This window comes from Tyto alba, unplaced genomic scaffold, assembly GCF_018691265.1.
Source record: "Tyto alba isolate M040663 unplaced genomic scaffold, T.alba_DEE_v4.0 Super-Scaffold_39, whole genome shotgun sequence".
NCBI classification, from domain to species: domain Eukaryota; kingdom Metazoa; phylum Chordata; class Aves; order Strigiformes; family Tytonidae; genus Tyto; species Tyto alba.
The window spans coordinates 14976115-14995403 of record NW_024881314.1 but is presented as its reverse complement, the minus strand read 5'-3'; the positions used below and the strand labels follow the sequence as shown (position 1 = coordinate 14995403).

Genomic DNA, 19289 nt, shown 5'->3' with positions numbered 1-19289 from the left:
AACACTGTAATTAAAACAAAGATATACTGAGATAAGCACAAGGGATGACACCATAAAACCATCAAGCAGGGAAATATCAAGATAAGCACACAGGAACAAAAGCTGTTAGTTGAACAAAGGAGAACAACTTGAACTATGAATGAGATTTCCTCATTAACATAGTAAAAACCCACCCTTGAGTTGGAAAAAGCCCCCTACCAACAAAAGTCCCTTTGTCACTGAACATGCACAGTTAAAAAAGAGGATATTGTGACTTTAAATGGAGACAAGATGTTGCAAGGACCAATGTGAGCGAAGGTGGCCAAATTTAACAGTAAAAAGTACTGATAACTGTCACTCGGGATGTATAAATGCTTACTGTGTATTAACACAGGTGTGCTAGCTTTGTGGAATTAGCACATAGCACCCATCTCTGTGAAGATATGGATTAAACAAATGTCTCAACTCTGTGTATTTTTGGCTTATTGCTCACCAGGTGAAAGTACCCAGATTTTTAGGACAACACCCCCATTGAGCCCAGCGACACCTCCTGTATGGCAGCAGACTGCAAGGCAGTGATCTCCCTGTTGAACAGGGATCTCTCTCAAGGTCACTCATCAAACTTGAGAGACCTCTTACCTGGCATCTGATATCTATAATGACATAAGCAACATTTTACATTAGGCCTAAAAATATATTGTATGCTAGTGACATTTGTATATCCAGACACAGTATGATTATTAGAAGTGTAGTAAGAAGTAGAGCGTAAGTGCTGCCTACATCGTTATTGAAAGTGCATTTAAAACACTGTGAAACCACAGTTTGGAACTTCTGGGCGATGTGGTGGTTGAAGGCTGTCTTGTGTATAGTGTTCATGAAATTATAGAGCTCCTTCCTTTCCTCATTGCCTCTGTTGACAGAAAATCCCCTGCTTGCCTGAGAGAGGACAGCAGCTCCCTCCTCTAAGGCATCAACTTCCATGCGGCAGGAAGGCCTCTCAGGAAGACACTTAATGCACACAGCGTAAGGCCACCTGTAGCTCGCCCAAAGAGCAGAGGGTTGTTCAGTCTGCCCAGCCACCCCACAGGATTTCCTTCACGCTTTGATCGCCTTATTTCTTGATTCAGGCTTCTAGCTCGCTGCCAACTTCTACAGAGCTCTTCAGCAGTTACTCTGCAACCAAATTCTGTCTCCTCCCTGCACAAGAGAGGGGCTTGCTGGTCTCCAACAGGTGGGAAATTCTTTCTGATAATGGACATTGCCCAGGTGCCTTGTTACACTCCAACAGAGCTCCATGTGAATTTGTTGCTCTCAGAGGTGTATGATGCGACTCAAGGCCTCAGGAACAGGTGCTGCTCTGGCTCACCTGAGCTCTGCGCAACATGTCCCTTACCAAGTGTTTACAACCTCTATGCAAAAAGGATTTATTGTCTTCTACTGCAAGAACGAAGACTTCAGCTGGTACAGCAGCAACCATGGTGGGCAACAGGAGCTGGAACTGGGGAAGGGCAATGCCCTTTGGCTACTACTGCAGCAGCACCATCTGCAGCAACCTTCATGTCACACCTCCAGAGGTGACTCTGAGGGGAACTTTTAAAGCAGAGGCGCTTTGCCGCTTGTGTGATCGAACTTTCCCCGGGGAAGCGGAGCAGGCTGCGGGGCCAGCGAGGCCCGAAGCCCACGGCCATGGCGCTGGGCAGCCGGCCAAGGCCAGCCCGCGAGGAGGGAGGTCTGGGGAAGGTGCTGCCGAGCCCCGGGGAGAAGACAACCCTGTGGGCCCAGCCCCTAACGCTGCCCCTCGGGAAAGGGAGGGGAGGCGAAAGCCGACAAAGGAGCGTGGAATCTCCCCGGGCAGAGATGAACGGCCAACTTTATTGTAACACTGGAGGGGGATCAGGGCCAGCAGGCAGGGCCGGCGCAGGGCTGGTCGCGCGTCAGCGTCCGGGCCGGCTGTAAGGGTTCTGGGCCCGACGTCGCAAGCGGGAACGGTCTCGCCCCCGCACGGGCCCGGGGTGGCTGGGGCGGCAGCTGCTCTGGAGCCGTGCAGAGCTGGGGGAGGACCCCGCTGGCAGCTGGCTGGCGGTGCTGGGGCTGCCGGTCTCGGGTACCGGGGAGCCACGGGAGCATCCCGGCACCGGCTGTGCGGGGCTGCTGCTCTCAGCCCTGGGTGCTGGCGCACAGCTCCTGCCACGGCCTCTTGTGCGCCGGCTGTAGGGCTTTTGGGCCCGACGCCGCGAGCGAGAGTGGTCTCGCAAGCGGTCGGGCCCAGGTGGGCTGGAGCAGCTGCTGCTCTCAGGCGCTGGGGAGCTTTGGGATGGCCCCGATGCCGCTTGGCCACCAGTGCTGCTGGGGCTGCTGTTCTCCCCTGCTGCAGAGTGAGAGGAGGACCCCAGTGCCGCTGTGCTGCCGGTGCTGGGGCTGCTGGTCTCTGGTGCTGGAGAGCTGTGGGACGGCCCCGATCCTGACTGGCTCTCAGCGATGGGACCCGCGACCTCCGAGCTGCCACTGGAGGCTGTAAGGGGAAGCAGGAAGGTCACGGGCACGGCCCCCCAGGCCCGCGGCAGGAGAGGCCAGAGTGGTGCCCCCAGCCCCCCTGGAGCAGAGGGGCTCTGCCAAGCCCAGAATGGGCACCCGCTGCCAGGCCTCACCCGGGGGCACCCGAGTGCTTTGCCTCTTACCGGTGCCCAGGCCAGCACAGCTGTCACACTCCCATATGGCCGTGTCGGTCCCCAAGTGGGAACAGCGTCTGTGGGTGCCCTCGGCAGCGCAGGAGCAGCACAGGAGCAGTTGCCAGGGCCTGGGGAAGCAAACGGGTGCGTGGCTGTGAGGACAAAGTGACCGCAGCACAGGATTGTCCGGCAGAGCTCTTGTTCTCCGTCCCTCCGCTTTGAGCCCTTGGTGAGACAGAGATCCTGGGCAGAGCCCAGGGTGCAGCTCGGGCAACTTACCCCTGTTGCTCTGCGTGCTGCCTGCCTCCTGTGCAAAGGCACTCACGGGCATCGCAGCGGCTGTGCCTCTCATTTGGTGCTGCATCTGCAGGCTCGTTCTCCCATGCCGGCAATCTGAAACACAAGGGAAAATTGCTGAGCCCCTGCTGCCCCGGCACAAGGCAGATGCAGGGCGCCCCTGCTCTTCCCCCCCTGCCCGCTTTCCGACTCCTGCGGGAAGCTGAAGCCCAGGCTGAGGGGAGAGGCCGGAGGGCCGGGAGCGCAGGGGCAGTCCCTGGCATGGCAGAGCGCTGGCACCCTCCTGTCTGGTGCGGCGGGCAGGACACCAACCTGAAAGGGACTCGGATGCCCATGGTGAGCATCTCCAGGAGAAATGCACACCTGTCTCTACAGAGAGGGCACTGGAAGCAAATGCCAGCGCGCGCAGCCTGTCCCTGCAGGGGAAACATGAGGAGCAGGCGTGAGGCCTTGGTGCTGCTGGGCGCCCACCGTGCCCCCCCATGGGCGAGAGAAGGGCTCCTACCTGGATGCAGGCCCTGTGGAACCAGGCGTGTTTGCACGCTGGGCACACCATGGTGCCGTAGGACTTCCTGTCCTCAACAGTGTCCAGGCAGATGAGGCAGGCGGTGTTCTCCCCCGGAGCCGCCTCCACTGCCTGCTCTGGGCGGTGCTGCCAGCAGAAGGACCTGGGGAGGCAAGAGGAAAGGGAAGGGTGAGGAGGTGGGAATGGCTGGGTCCTTCCCCGGTGGTGGCGAGAAGGGGAGAGGAGGTACCTGTACTGAGGAAGGAACTGTGTGACGCATTCCCCCTCCACGGCGCAGGGGAGGTGGAAGCTGCGGTCGCAGCCCTCCTGGCAGCAGGTGATGGTGGCCCCACTCTTGCCACAGACGAAGCAGCGCTGGAAAGAGCAGAGCAGCCCCCATCAGCGGCAGCCACAGGGCCTCCACAGCCAGCCCCACGCCTCCAGGCTGGGCGCAGGATGTGGCCCCACTGCTGGGTCAGAGCCCGCGGATGCGCCCGGCACACGAGGCTCCTGTGCTGGGTGGAGGCTCTGTGGAGCTGCTAGGCACGAGACTTTTGTCCCAGAGCTGCTTGGAAGGGCTGGGATTTCTTTCTTGGGGTCTGGGCTAAGCTCCCACACCGCTCCCGTGGCACCACAGATCTCCCTGAGCTTGTCCAGTCCTCACCTTCTGTGCTGCCCGCTCGACTGTATGGCAAATATCCTCTATGAGGAATCCCATCAGGCCCACGTTTTTGACCCGTTGCTGGAAGAGGCCGTTGGCAAAATACTGTGCAGGAGAGACGATATGAGGAGGTGATGAGGAGGAGAGCGTGGCCGGGACTGCCTGTCGGCAAGCTGGAGGGAGCCCCGGGGGCACTCACCAGGCAAAAGACATGGGCACAGATCCCTTGCAGATCCTGCAGTTTGTACCCACAGATGTCCGGGTCAGCCTCTGCTCGGCCACACAGCATGCATGCTGGAGGGGAGAGAGCAAATGACAGCGGGAATGAGCAGCTCATCTCTGCAGGGCCGGGGCAAGCGTCCCTGAGGGCTGGCCTTGCAGGCACGGGTGTCCCAGCAGCAGGTGCCCACGGCCCAGCCTGGGCCCCGCTGGCTGTGGCACGGAGGGGCCCTGCCCCGGGGCACTTGGGGAGCTCCTGCCTGCCCCTGCCACCGCTCTCGGCCCCACGCTGAGCGCCCCGACAGCTCCTCTGCTATGCTGCGGGAGGGATGCTTTGCTCTCACCTGGCTCCATCGAGTCGTCGACCTTCTGCTTCCTCGCAGACATGGTGCACATCAACGGTGAGCGCTGGGAGAGTCGCTGTCCCTGCAGCGCTGGGGTGTCTCTCCCAAGTGCTCCTCGGCTGACTCTGGGGGAGAAGCAGGGCGCGGGTCAGCTGGCAGCAGAGGCCCAGCGCCCCCAGGCATGGGGCCGCCCTCCTCCCTCGGCAGCCCTGCACGAGCCCCGTCCCCCCCTGCCCTCCCCTCACCTCACCAGGTTGCACTGAGGCACAGCCTGAGCCCAGCGATGATTTATGTAGGCTTGTCCCCCGCGGGTCACAATGGCCACAGTGACATCAGCAGGGTCCCCTTTAGCATTGACTGCTCGTTCCCAATGAGTGCTGGTTTTGCAAGGCAATCCCAAAAGCGGAACACGGGTTAAAACTCTTTCTCGAGGGACCTTTGGGCAGGGGGGCCAGACAGCAGAGCTGCCCGAGTCTCTGGAAAGTCTCTCTGAGCTCCTCCTGGGCAGAGGCAGCACTGGGAGGAAGCCCCAGGAGCTGTGGGAGGGAACAGCCAAGGGCATCCTAAAGGCTCTCCTGGAGGGCTGCAAAGGCAGAAGGGCCAAAGGTGGAGAAATGGGATGGATCTAGGTGGGGTGCTTGGAGAGGGAGCAGTGCTGCAACTGTGAAGAAAGCTGCAGCTTGTGGGAGGGAAAAGAGATCCCAGAAATAAGTCCACTGTTCATCTGGTGCCCTGGCCACCTCCCCAGAGCTGCCTTGGTCAGGCAAGGCAGACCCTGTGGTCCCACAGAGCCCACCTGCTCGCTGCCGGCCGCCCACTGACTGAGGAAGAAATGGGCGTAGGACAGTGCCGGTGGGGAATAAGCTCTTTCTCCAGGTTGCAGATCTGAGCACCTCCTCTGGGGTTCAGTCATTTTCTTGGAGCCGTTTCTACAACAGACAGAAGACATAACCAAGATGACAATGGGAAACTTGACTGGTGTCGAAACAAGATCTTGTCTTTATGCCCCTGACATCCTCCATTTCAGAGAAACATAGAATCATAAAATGGTCGGAAGGGAAATTCAAGACTGTCTAGTTCCAACCCCCTCCCATGGGCAGGGGCATCTTCCATTAGACCAGGTTGCTCAAGGCCCCATCCAACCTGGCTTTGAACACTTCCAGGGAGGGGGCAGCCACAACTTTACTGGGCAACCTCTTCCAGTGAAGGGGTAAAGGGAGTCTCATAGGTTGAGATAAAAACAGTTTAGTAACTGTAATAAAATGAAACAATAACAATAATAGAAAGTACAAATGGGCAATGCACAATGTGATTGCTCACCACCCACTGACTGCTACCCAGCCCATTCCTGGCCAGCAATCCCAAAATCCCAAGATCCCACAATGGCAATCCTGGAAGCGAGGGAGAGCCCCCCTCTTCCTGGCTGCCCCTCCTTTCTACACTGAGCATGATGTTACATGACAGGGAATATTCCCTTAGCCAGTTTGGGTCCGGTGCTCTGGCCGTGCTCCCTCCCAGCTTCCTGTGCACGTGCACACGGGCAGGACACGGGGAGTTGGAGAGTCCTTGATGCCTCAGCAACAGCTGAAAACATCAGTGTGTTATCAACATTCTTCTCATACCAAATCCCACACTGAATCCAAAGCACAGCACTATTCTAACTACCAGGACCTCGACATTGGACAGCTTCAGATAGCAGACAGGTAGCAGTTTACAGCAGGGCAGCAGCCTAAAGCCCGACAAGGAAAGACAAGGACTGGCAAGGGTTAGGTCAGATTTGACAGCTCTGAAGGATGAAGGTAGTAATTGTTTCCTATGACAGAAAGAGAAACACAGAAAGAGAAACAGAAAGAGGCTGAGAAGAACAAAAAGCAAAGCCAGGAAAAGGAAACCCATTCCAAACACATTTTGTGACTTGTTTTTACCTGACATAAAACAGTAAGTAGGCTTGCTGCCTGAGAGCTGTGTCGATGTCTCAGCAGTTCACAGATGTATCGTCCATCTTGTGTCACCGTCCATTGCTGGCCTGTGAAAAAAGGCATCGATATGTGGAGATGAACTGCGTGGTTTCTCCAGAAGAACACAGGCAGAAAACTACAGAACCAAGAGTACACACACCAAATCAAATCCACTCCAGCCCCTAAGGAGACCTTCTTTCCCAAAACCTTGGCTGCCAGTAACCTTGCCATGCAAATTTGTCTTCCCCAGCACACATTTTTCCCTTCTTTGGAAGGAAGTTGCTCTTAACCTTTGTGTAGCAGTAGTAGTGTCCTTCCTGACAGCTGTCACCACTGTGTACCAGGACAGCATATAAGGAGTAGAGGAGCGGTTCTCCAGTTGTCTGCGACATGTATGGGTGGAGATCCAGATACTCGGGATACTCCACGACCTACGGAGAGACCAAGAGGGCTCCGAAATGATCCTGAAATACTACACGAAATAGCCCTCAAAGAGCAGGGGCCAGAGGTGTATAAAAACATCTCTGGGGCTCATGAACACTTGGTTTTCCCTCAAGTGATGTCTTAGGCTGGCAGGAAAGTGTTGTCGGCCAAAGCAGCTCAGTTGGAGCAGAGTACACGCTTGTCTTCCCACGGGAACTCTCCTCTCCCCAGAAGGAAGCATGAAAAATGCAACATGAGGGCACTGCTTCGGGAAATCCGCTTCAGGAAGAGAAACTTGCACTCCAGTTGTGTACGCATGTTGCTGATCTTCCCATCGGTGAAATCTTCAAACCTTTTCAAACAAAATGTGAGAACCCTGGGCGCGTGGTGGACGGTAAACCTCTTGGTGGCAGCAACCATCTTGTGACACCTTGAAGCCAAGCACAGAGCCCAGTGCTGAAATGCACCCTGCCTTGCTCCGGGTGGCCAGGCAAGCTCTCCTGTCTCACACAGCCTTACGCTATTTTACGGCTATTTAGTACCATAAGGCCATACGAAAAAGTGCTGTGTCTCATTATTGTCCATTAAACCTGTGTGAAAAGGTGACTTATGATGGATGACATGCAGCACCTTCCCGCAGGATCTAGTACTAATATGTCGTTAGTAATCATCTTACTGGCTATTTATCAAGCACATATAAATTATATATGTTTCTTTTCTGAGTTAAGTAATGGTGGCCCATCCACCTGGGTCCAAATTGGTGAAAATTTAGTCAAGTCCAATTATTAGTGTCAATTTCGGTTTTAAAGACGCGTCATAAAAAGAACAAGTCCCCACCTACTATGTTCCACCAATTTAGTGTGGTCTCTGATGGTACGAGGGACCACATCGCCACGCAAGTCCAAAAGACTTGTTCGCGTGCCCACAGACACAAAAGCTATCCGTGCTGATAGACACATTTTGCCAGTTCCAGGTAAGGGTAAAATTTAAGCTGGACAGCACTCCCTTACAAGCTGTCAGACTGCGCCCAACATAGGCCCGTGGGCCAGGCTCTGGGTAGTCAATTTAGACTCCGAAATTTTGTACCACCAATTAAATACTATCAAGTGGTTGGTGAAGTCACTTGATAGGGAGGAAGTAACCATATCTCATCACACTGGGGCAGAGGCCACTTCAGTTACCCAGGAGGGTATCCGGCGGGACCACGGGGAGGCATGACCTCTGCAGCTGAGCCCAGTTAGTAACTATGATCCCGTCTTAAGAGAGTCAGTTACTCCCGCCATCCAGCTGCTTGGGTGTCACAAATTCCTCCAGAGCTGTGGTGACAGATGAGGCTGCCTGGAGGAGTGAGAAAGGAGAGCAGTGACCTGCGGGAAATACCCTCGCCCAAGCACTCACTAGGAGTTTACACAAAAACCCAGCTAGATGACGCTGAGGAGAGCCACTGCGAACCCCCAGGCAGTGTCCAGGAGGAGGCAGAAAGAGGGTATTATGGTCGACATTTCCCTCATTTCCTGGGGATTCCTGGGGCTATCAAGAGCTCCATCCCTGTGCCACCGCTCAGTTCAGCTCCCGATGGTGTGAAGGATCGTCGGTAAGGAAAACAACACAACCCATCAGCCTAGGAGCCAGATGGGTGTTGAGGGAGGGCAAAAGAAAGAGGGATGAGAGTCTATCAAGGGTGCAGTGAGGATAATGGGTGCTTGTCCAGCTTAAAGCCAGCACCTACAGGGAGAGCAGTGCCATGGCCTCCCCAGGAGGACACCGTCCATTCCACACCCCACCCACCACCAAGCGCTCCTGTGTTCACAGTATGCATTTTTAAGTCAACCATGTTCATTCTGGAAAGCTACAGGGGCCTTGGGACGTCTTGAAGCACAGTTGCCAAACCTCTTACTTTTATATCCAGTGGAATATCCAGGAAGGGCTCGTAGGAATCAGAGACCGCGTTGCAGCTCAAGCACGTGACTGGAAGGCAAATCAAAATGGTTGGTGGTAGGGGAAGTCAGCATAAGAACTCATGGGTGTCTTCCTGCATGCCAGGCTCAGAATGTTCTCCTATTCCTAAGAAAGAAGTTAGTAGTTCTCTCCTAAAAGAATGGAAAAAATCCTGTAAGAGCACCTGAAATGACTTACGTGAGAGCACACTGACGACAGCCCAAGGCTGGATGGCACTGCCTGAGGAATACCTGACCTTGTTAACGTGTGCTTCCATCGTGCACATCATGCAGAAGCCTTGCTGGTGACCTGCAGAGGGAGGGAGGGAGGGAGGGAAGGAAGCTTCTCAAGTTAGCAAAATACCCATAGCCATGGGAAACCTGATGGAGATCTTGAAGTTATAAGAACAGTCTCCACTCCTCCCAAGGTGCCAGTGTCCCAACAAGGCCAGGACATTTTAGTGCATAGAAGACATTCTTCATAGGGCCACTAAACTGACATAAGTTTCTGTGCAATAAACAAAGAGAGTTTGACTTGCAGGAATAGGGACCAAGACCCGGGGCTAGGAAGAGGTGCCTTTCTGAAGATGAACACACCTACATAAGACAAGCAGCTTCTCGGCTTCAGTGTTCCAAGAACACCCACTATAGGACTGACAAAGAAGGGCTGCTTTTCTCCTAAATCAACTTGCAGATTCTGGGAAACCCTGGGAAGCGCCCAACCGATTTCCAAGGAGATATTTCATAAAAGCACTCACCTGACTGGCTGTGCTCCCGAGAGAGCAGGTAGCTGGCCAGAGGGGGTGTGTACGTCAGGCACTGCAGGACGGAGTTGAGGAAGCACGTGTTCCCCAGGTTGTAGAGTCCTGCTCCAGCTCTCTGTCGTTGCTGCCAGTCCATGCAACATGCTGGAAGTCCAGCAAACCCACACCCGGATTTCTGTGCGTCGGGCTATCTTCCTTTCCCTCTTGAGTCTTGAACTGGAATGGCATCTCAAGTTTTCTCTTTTGCTGATTGATACTTGGTGAAAACAAGCAAATATCCAGCCCAGAAGGTAACTGTACTGATGTCGGCTCTTTCTGCGAGCAACGACAACTTTCAAAGTCTTGTGCTAGGGGCAGGGGAGTGATAAAATGTGTTTTCCTGTGTGTAACCAGAAACGGGGAGGTGGAGAGTCCTGGATTCCTTAGCAACAACTAAAACCATCAGTATATTATCAACATTCTTCTCATACCAAATCCCACACTGAATCCCAAATCCAGCACTATTCTAGCTACGAAGAAGAAAAAAATTAGCTCTAACCCAGCTGAAACCAGGACAGTGTGGCAGCAGGCAATAAACAATGTAGTATTTTGAAATGCAGGAGAAAAAAACGTCTCTGAAAAGCAGGGAGAAATCAAGGATAGGGCAAAATAATTATTCACAGTTCTTTATTAAAGCAAATCTTTAAATATTTAAAAAGTGATGTTGTTACAGTAGGACAGAGCAAGTGGTGAAGACATTGGGGCTTAAATGGTCACCTGGCCTATTGTGCAAGAAATAAGTGCCAAAGAAATTCTGTCTTGCTGATGTGTATTAATTGCTATGCAATTGTATACTTTTTATATTCTTCATGCAGCTCAGGGCATGCAAATACTTACATCTTCAATGTGAGAAGAGAAATATAACTCTGTGGGTAATCTTTATGCTGCAGAATAACAGGGAGACCAAAAAAAAAACCAAACCCACTGAAAAATCCTGAATGCTATGCAGAAAGCATTTAACAACTTTGGCCTGAAAATATTAATATCAGGTTTCAGTCTCATGCTAATAAAAGCATGAATTTAGAAACCCCTCAAGAATCATGATTTTAATAAAAGCACCCCCAAATATTTTTTTGCAAAGCCAATAGAATGCTCCCTTTTACACAGCACCAGTAAAGATGCTGGGATCCAAAGGGCACTAAGCTGCAGCTGTCAGCGGCCTTTCTCTATCCCCGCTTGCTTCCCCGATCTGAAAGATGCTCAACGTCCTTCAGTGCCAGGGCTGAAACTGCCACATGCCGTCACTGCCATGGTATTCCAACATGGTGTGTTTAAACGAATAGGACTCTTGGGGTAGCATTTGATCTATTGGGTTGTAGGTAAGGATCCCCTTCTTTACTATACATTCCCCCTGTTATCTTAAAGGATTTTTTTTTTTTTGACACCTCTACTATCCCAGACAGAGGTTTCCATGGGGCTTCTGCAGGGTTCCATGGCTGCCTTGGAAGATCCTTGAAAAGCTCACTCCAAAGTCCTGCCACACATTTCAGTTCTGCTAAGCTACTGCTGTTGAAGTATGCAACCACGATTCGGTGACGCTCTTCTCATTAATGGAAAGTGAAAGTCACTGCATTTTGAGTATCTTAAATAAGGCTTCAATAGTCCCTTGAGTGTCCCTGTGTCTGGTGGCAGTGCCGTGTAGAATTGTACCTGCAGAGGAGTGCCAGACATCATGGAGCTGCTCACTGCGGAGCATTCCTGCCCAGCTGCTTCAGCGTTCAATCTTTTATTTCTTTTGGCACACCGGGGCCTTTTTGCTTGGACACCTGATGTCTTGTGGGTTGTTCTGTGTAGTGTTCTGGTTCCATGGGCATGGCCAGCCCGAGTGGGAGCTGCTCTCCTGGCTGCACCGCTGCTTTGGCAGCTGCCCCCGGGCAGCGGGGGGACAAATGCTCCGGCTCCCCAGCTGGAGGCTGGCAAGTTCCCGGGGTGAGGGGGGGACCCCAACGTGTCATGTGAACCCGGCTTCCTTCAGGAGTGGGAAACGGGGTGTAGTGTTTTCTGGGGATATTGTCGTGGGGTTTTTTTGGTTTGTTTGGTTTTCCTTTCATTAGATCTCTGGGGTTCATGTGACCTTTAATAGCCAGTGGGTGGGCTTTAAAGTTAAAGTTAAGCATGTGCTAACTGCTACCCTGAGGTGTAGCTGGAATCCACTTGTGAGCTCCTGTTCCCACCACCCTGGAGAAAGCAAGTCTGGTTTATTTGGTGATGAAGGCAATGCAGGGAGTTGCACTGATGTGCAGTTTTTGAACCTCAGGGCTAAAGTGGCACCGGTCCTACCGCATAGTGCGTCCTTCCCCAGGCTTCTAGAAAACAGAAAAGATACGTCAAACTGACCCCACAAACACAGCCAGCACTTTCTTTATCTGACCTGGAACGTCGGGACATGACCCTGCTGGGCCATCTCTGCCACCCTGTGTGGGAGCCAAGGTGCTGCCTTCACATTCCAGGATAAGGACTTACGTGTTTGTTGTTTTTTTTTTTTTTTTTTTTTTTTAAGCAACTTCAGTGACATCCTTAGACTGGCCGTGTTAAGTTGGTTCACTGCACAGTTGGTCCAGTGGAGGAAACCAGTAAGCTCTGCTATTGCCTTGAGCATCTTCTCGCTACTGTTTAGCCCATTTAAGTTATCTTCTCGTGACGTGGAAAGCAGAAGCAAACACTTAATTTTCTGCCTCGGTCTAGTATTCACACAAATCAATATTGAAAGTCTTTCTGAGATTTGGATCAGGTGGATTTATAATCTGCTTCTCGGCCACTGTTAACTTCCTACAATTTTATTTCTTCTGTTTATCTCAAGTGTTGAAACTCTGAAAGGGGCTGATGAGTTGCCCTCCCTCAGTTTGCTCCTCCCCTTTTGGGAGTGCAGTTATTGTTCTCCTCTTGGCTTTGCCTTTCTTGGCATTTGGATAGAGTTGACCTGTTCTTGCTACTAGCACTGCCCAGGAAACCCCACCAAGAAATCCCAGCACACTGGAGTAAATGCCATGTCCTAGAATGGGTACGTGTCATTAGCCTGCAGTCCTTCAATACCCAAGGACCTTCCTTCAAATTTACAGCACCAACTTCACAATCTGTAGAATACTCAGTACACTTTAGCCTCCAAGTCAGTTACTTTTGCAATGCAATGAGGCCAAAATTGTTGGTCCTTAACAGTGATGAGCAGAAGAATCATGACCACACCACTTCCCAAAATACTGCTACTCTGGAATTTGCCTACACTGCTACAGCTATTGCTTCACTCCAACTTCCCTTACAAAAAATTCTGCCGTTCTTGTAGCACTTGCTCTAGACACATACGCAATCAGTATTTTCTTATTCCTTACGTATCAAGTTTATATACTTAACTTGCCTTTTTATCACCTCTAGTCAGGTTCCTGATAAGCAATGCAGCACCTTGTCTTGTAGGCACTCCCCTCTTCTCCCCACTCTACCCCCATTAAAAACCACACCGAATCAACCCCACGGACAGACCGTGAATCTAAACTGAAGAACAGGTTCTAGTTTAAAAGCCATCATTTAAACAGCTATCCAAAGGTGAAGTACTACTAATGGTCTTATTTTTTCAGCACGAGGTGCCTGTGAAAAGTTTAAAGATCACGAACAATCCCCTTACTCACATTTTGCCCACAGTTTAATTGCACAGAGAGTGAGCTGGAAGTTCTCTTCATTTGGCTCTGGATGCAGTATTTCATCAGTAGCTCTGCAGCCTCTAAGAAAAAAGTTGAAGTGCAGCAGTTCCTAGTAACGGGTACAAGTCAGTTTTATGCTATCCTGGCTCAATAGCTCACAGTTCATTGTTCAAGCCTATGAAAACAAGTTTGGATTACTTGCTTTGTATTTCCTTAAAAATTACAGATTACACGCAACATTCAGTATCACTCCAGGTAACTGATGCCCTCAGCAGCTTTTTCACAGTTTATAGAATACAATTTTTAATAAGGCCTTTCTGGAGGATTCCAAAAGCTGTTTCTTTCGACAGCAGGGAACAATCAAACCAGTCAGTGTTAAACGGTGAGTAAGTTAGGCTTCAGGTATTTTAAATATATATATATATATATTTTTAATGAATCTCCACAAATTCTTCTCTATCAAATGCTCTACCTATTCATCTGAAGCAGTTTCTATGGTGAACTGGAACAGTGCACACCCCCTGATCAAAGAAACATGAGATACAGGTCTATCTAAACACACAACTCCTTGAAGCATCTCAGTTTAAGCCCACTCGCCACCTCCTCAGATCTCAAGTAGACAGGAGATCAGTTTCTGCAACTTGTACAGAAACCGATGGGTTGTGCCATGTGCATTCTATACCAAGCTCTGTAACACTTTCTTTTTAAAGAAGTGTAAATATGCTTACCATTTAAGCTCCGCATACATCTCGTATCCAGGCTTCAGAGACACGAGTCACCTCTGAGATCAAGATTATCAGAAAAAGTTTGCACAGATGGTCTGGCAAACATGAGATCCATCTTAAGAGGGGAAAAAGTGCCAAGTGTGAGTTCGAATGCTGCATCATTTTCAAACAGCACATTAGTGGGGGAAAAGCTAGTCAAGACTACAGAGTGGTTAACATTTGTATTTAGACCTATGTGACTACAGATACATGTCCCGAGAGATTTACTTGCCAGAAAACTCAAGAGAATTGCTAGAAGTTCCATATTTTATTTACAAAACCGTCACTGTATCCCGCCTTTTTAAGCTAGGGAAAGGAAGGGGGTTTTAAGTTGAAAAGATTACTCTCAATTTCCATCTTCCATTAAAAGAGAACATAAATCATAAAATTAAGATGCAAGTTCAGCCACCTCAACTACACTTCAGCAAAGGAGAGAGCATTTCCTTTCTGCGGTAAGCCCTTTTGATCCCAAAGCATCTGGTCTATAGTAGAGTCTGAGGCAAGAAAATTATTCTGTGAACGTCTGTACCAGAGAGAGGCCACAAGAAGGTCACTGAAGGTCTTGGCGATAGTGACACCAAGCAGTAACGTGCTGAGGTACTACAGCATGCAGGTCTGCGCTCACGGTGTGAGATGCATTCAAGATACAAGGATTCCTGCAGCTGAAAAACCTGGGCAAGAGTCAAATGGGGGCTTTCACTTTTCATCTTCCATACCATTTGTCTCACAACCACTTCATTTTTGATTTGCAACAAAACATTTAGTCTGCTCACATGATCCATACGGTGAGCTACACTATCCCCGTCCCCCTGCAGAAAGCTGGTTTGTCAGAGCTCAGGAGGGTTGGCAAGGACACTGTCTCTACTCCCATGCTGCACAATCCCTGTGACATAACTGCTGTTCCAGTGGGCTACCCTGGCCTGCAGCACAGGCTTAGCAAGAGGTGTCCCTGATGTTCCCGTGCCCGCCAGGCTTCCTAGGGGCTTCTTTTCCTATCAGCTCCCATTTTACTGCAGTGCCTTCTCCTGGGATAGGCTGTGGTCAGGCTGTTTAATCAGAGTTTCCTAAATACACTGTAAGGTACCAAAAACCTTGTAAAATAGCAAGGTCACAAGTCCCCGAAAAGTTGTTCTATTCCAAAGCAAGAAAAAAAAAATCCTTACTTAAAGAAAAAAAGCAAAATTCTTACCTCGATGCCATCAAACTCAAACTTGACAACTGATACACACGTATCTTCAACTGCCTGTAAAGGAGAGGATCACTGTGTAAGAAAGTATTTCTTGCTACTTTAATCTTTTCCCTAAACTGTGATAAAATACAGAATTTACACTGCTAAACTATTTGGTATAAAGACTGACTTGCTTCCAAACCAAAAAAATTGGTAGTAAGCTGCAAGCAGTAGAGCACTAATACTGTACTAATACTGGCTTTAAAAAGCTATTTAGCCAAGAGATTCTGAGGCTGATCATGGATTGAAATGAACAAACAGTGCCAATGAGCCACCAGGATCAGTGGCTGTAAGGTACTTACCCTGGCAGTGAGGAAGAAAAGAGATTTCTCTAGCTATCTTACTGCTGGTTAACATCCAGAGAAATCTAACCAACTCTGTCCACATTTGACAGCGCACACTAGTCTTCTCTATTTTTATTTTCTACCGTGCCTGAGATGCTGTCAGCTACCTTCTGGCACAGTCTTCAGTTTTGCAGAGCACTTGTCAGAACTGTGCCACAGCCCACTGAGAGTCTGTTTTCAGGTGACAGTCACCTAAACAAAGGCTCCGTAGCTATGCACATGAAGTCTTTCAAACCGTCTGCGTGAGGAAGCCCAGGCTGAGAAGCACTTCCCAGGAGCTCAGTTTTACCTGCGAGGTACGCAATGCATGCACCCGAGGGGCATTTTACACAGCAGTTCTGTATGTTCCCAGCACAGCCCCTGTGAACGTTCTGGAAAGCTGACAGTGTGCATCCCGGCCACAAAGGCTCAGGCTGAGGAGCCAGAGAGGAACGTGGCCAGAGGAGGATGAACGAGAGCTCCTAAAGTCTATCCAGAGGAACAGCACGGCCAAGGGACTGACAGGAGCCTTTCCACATCACCGTCAACTTCCTGAGTTTTCAGGCTGCCCCCTCCTCCCCCGGCGTGCATGTCCAGGCCCCTTACTGCACCTGAGATGAAAGCAGGGCTCCCAGGGACAGCCTTGCTTTTTGATACAGCCGACTCATTCTCAAACCAAGGGCAGGGGAGAAGCGGACCACAAAGATTCTTACGTGGTGTACAGCCACTGGGGAAAGGAACCAAAAGCTTGACTTCAGCATTTTCATGCTGCATAAGATAGCATTTTAGAAGGGACTCAGAAACAATGTATTTTAAAGTTTTGTCTTGTAAGACATCCTCTACCAATATAAGTCTTTAACATGAAGCATTCTTACTGTAGAAGTTGCACGATTATCACGGAGAGCGCTTACTCACTGTTAGGTTTTTTATTTCCTCCTGATGTTTCAGTTTTTCAAAGAACAACTGAAAAAAATCCGATCTTTCTACGTGTCTAGCAGCAACACAAACAGCATCTATGTCAGCACCTGCAGAGAGATTCCATTTCTTCTGTTATTGTTGGAAGTCACTTTCAAACATCAGAACTATGACTGGACAAAGAAGTTCTACCTTTAGTGTGTACTCGAAGCTTGTAAGAACCAAATGTAAATATTTTGCCACCAACATTTGCTGCTGCTGCTGAAGGAGGAAGATTCTGTGTGTAGAAGAGAAAGTGTTTACTTTATAATATAAGATACACATTGACCTATGTGCAAGTTTAGGTAGCATACGGGCTCTTTAGAAAGACTACAACAGCCTCCATAAACAGTGTTTTCTCACTCCCAGACTGAGTTGTTAGTCTAATAGACTGCTACTGTTTTTCTGAAATGAGTGCTTGCAACTCAAAAAAAGAGATGAGTAATGTATCAGTCCTTTCATTAATTTACAGAAATTAAGACCTATTATTAGTCTTCCCCACAGCAGATGAACATAAATAAACACAATCTCTGCAAAGGGCAAGTCTAGTGCAATAGTTTCAAACCACACTGGGTGCTGCAGGCTGTTTGGGGCGAGATTAGTGCCCATTTCCCATCTAGCTCACCCCACAATCCCTTGTTTCAGCTTTGTTAGCTGCTACAAGTCAACCCACAGAGCCACTTCACACATTTATTCAGTGCCCCAGGGACTTCAAGATTGTGAACTGTAGTACCTTTTCTACCTTATTTCAACGGCAGTTACTACAGCTCTCCTCAATACTTTAGAAGAAAGTTGAAAGTTCCACTTCAGCATAAATCCTAGTAGTATGGCCTTTAAAAGAAATAAAAAGGCATCAGCTGTTTTGACAAGAGCATATAAAAAACCCTTACCTTGCTCTCACCAAATTCTGAAATCCATTCTTTGACCAAGTTATTCAGTTTACCAAGAACCACCAGCTTGTAAAGGAAACTCATGTTAAGTTTGTCCTGAAAAACTCAAGAGGTTAACAAATTTTACATTCTTGTTTTACTGGTGATTCAGTTCTTCTTCCTCTTCAAATACCTGAAACGGCTTCGTTGCTGCAACTGGCTTCTGAGTATGGATGCAATCTATATCCTTAGGAGGAGCCCAGCTAATGGGAAAAGTAATTCCACCGTGCCTTTCAGGCTGGTTCTGCAGCCTGGAAATAATGAGGGAGAAAATATAATATTGAGGACTTCACAAAAGCAAAAAGAAAAATAAACAAACCAAAACCTCACTGGAAAACACCCTTCAGCTTACAGGTTTCCAAATCAACTTCTGCTCTTTTACCCAGAATTAATATAAATGAGAAAAAAAAAAAGTCCTGCTTATGATTTTTAGATAACTTGACCTAAATTAGAAATCCAATGACTTTTTTAAAAAACATTTGTGGATATAAGAAAATAATCAAGTTGCTACCATCTTAATATAATTTATTGCATTGCTCTAAACATTTATAACCTATCACCAGGAAATTAAAGGGTTTGAAATCCACTAAGGGTGACGCTACACACAGCAGACGCTTAGGACACATTTCTGTTTTGTATCAGTTTTGATTTAAGGATATTCCCATCAGCTTCCTGCTAACATTAAACAAGACAATTTAACATTGGCTTCTTTTAGTTAGGTGTTTTTATGCATGTCTTAAATCTAAAGAAAAGACATCACTGCTGCTTGGTTTCTCCTTCCTTGCCTCCATGGACAGTAACTAAGCCAAGAAAACCAAAATCTATTCTCCCATGCAAAGAAAGACTCTGCACGGCCCAAACACCCATTAGTTTTCATCAGTTTTCAAATTATTCCTTAATTAAATGCACAAAGGGGAAGGTCTGGGACTACTGAATTGCTGAGGTCCATCTTTGAAGCCTGTTGCAGTCATCACAGCGACCAAAAACTGTTCAAACACCAGCCTGATTTCTGCAACTGGAGTTTGAAGAAGAGCACAACCCCAAGCAGCCCGGATGAAGCTGCGGGGCTGCTGACTGGAATTGGCGGAGCAGGAGCCGCCCCGGGCGCGGGGAAGCAGCCCCGACCCCCCCGAGCTGGGATTTTCAGCGCCAACTCCCAGCGCTGCGCAGGCCCCCGCTGCCTCTTGCCCCAAGAACGAGGCCCCAGCCGAGCAGCTCGGGGCTGCCCCCCCAGCCGTCCCTCGGGGCGGCCAAATCAGCTCCCTGAGGGGCTTCGGCCGGGACCCCGGGCTGGGGCCTGGGGCGGGCAGGGAAAGGGGCGGGACCCCCCCGGCTCGCAGCCCCCCCGGGCTCGGGGCTCCCCCAGCCCTTGCTGGCGGCTCCCAGCCCCCGCTCCGTTCTCCAGCCCCCCCCGCCAGTCCCCCCAGCCCCCCCCGCCCCACTCCCCAACCCCGGGGCCGCCCGCAGCCCCCCCCCGCCCCGCTCCTCGGTCCCCCGAGGGGCTCTGAGCCTTTCCACAGCCCCACTCCCCGGCACCCCCGGGGCCCACCCCCCGCTCCCAGGCCCCCCGGGGGGCCGCAGCCACCCCCAAGGCACGGAGCCCCCCTCAGCCCCACTTAGGGGCTCCACAAGACCCTCCTACCCGTCCCGCTGCTTTGCTGACA

The 19289-nt window shown here is 50.1% G+C and overlaps 1 protein-coding gene and 1 pseudogene across 1 annotated transcript; both read right to left on the bottom strand.

Moving 5' to 3' along the window:
* Positions 1–1831: 1831 nt before the first annotated feature.
* LOC122154381 (PHD finger protein 7-like) lies at positions 1832–10228 on the bottom strand. The gene is made up of 14 exons (XM_042802586.1): positions 9751–10228; positions 8953–9023; positions 6600–6700; positions 5471–5603; positions 4920–5051; positions 4675–4799; positions 4311–4405; positions 4115–4216; positions 3701–3825; positions 3451–3613; positions 3258–3361; positions 2928–3041; positions 2658–2776; positions 1832–2491 (listed from the first exon to the last, which is right to left on the bottom strand). Exons 6-14 carry the CDS (start codon positions 4724–4726, stop codon positions 1914–1916), a joined length of 1452 nt encoding a protein of 483 aa, XP_042658520.1. The 5' UTR covers positions 4727–4799; positions 4920–5051; positions 5471–5603; positions 6600–6700; positions 8953–9023; positions 9751–10228; the 3' UTR covers positions 1832–1913.
* A 2081-nt stretch (positions 10229–12309) lies between these two features.
* Positions 12310–19289, bottom strand: LOC122154384 (annotated as a pseudogene).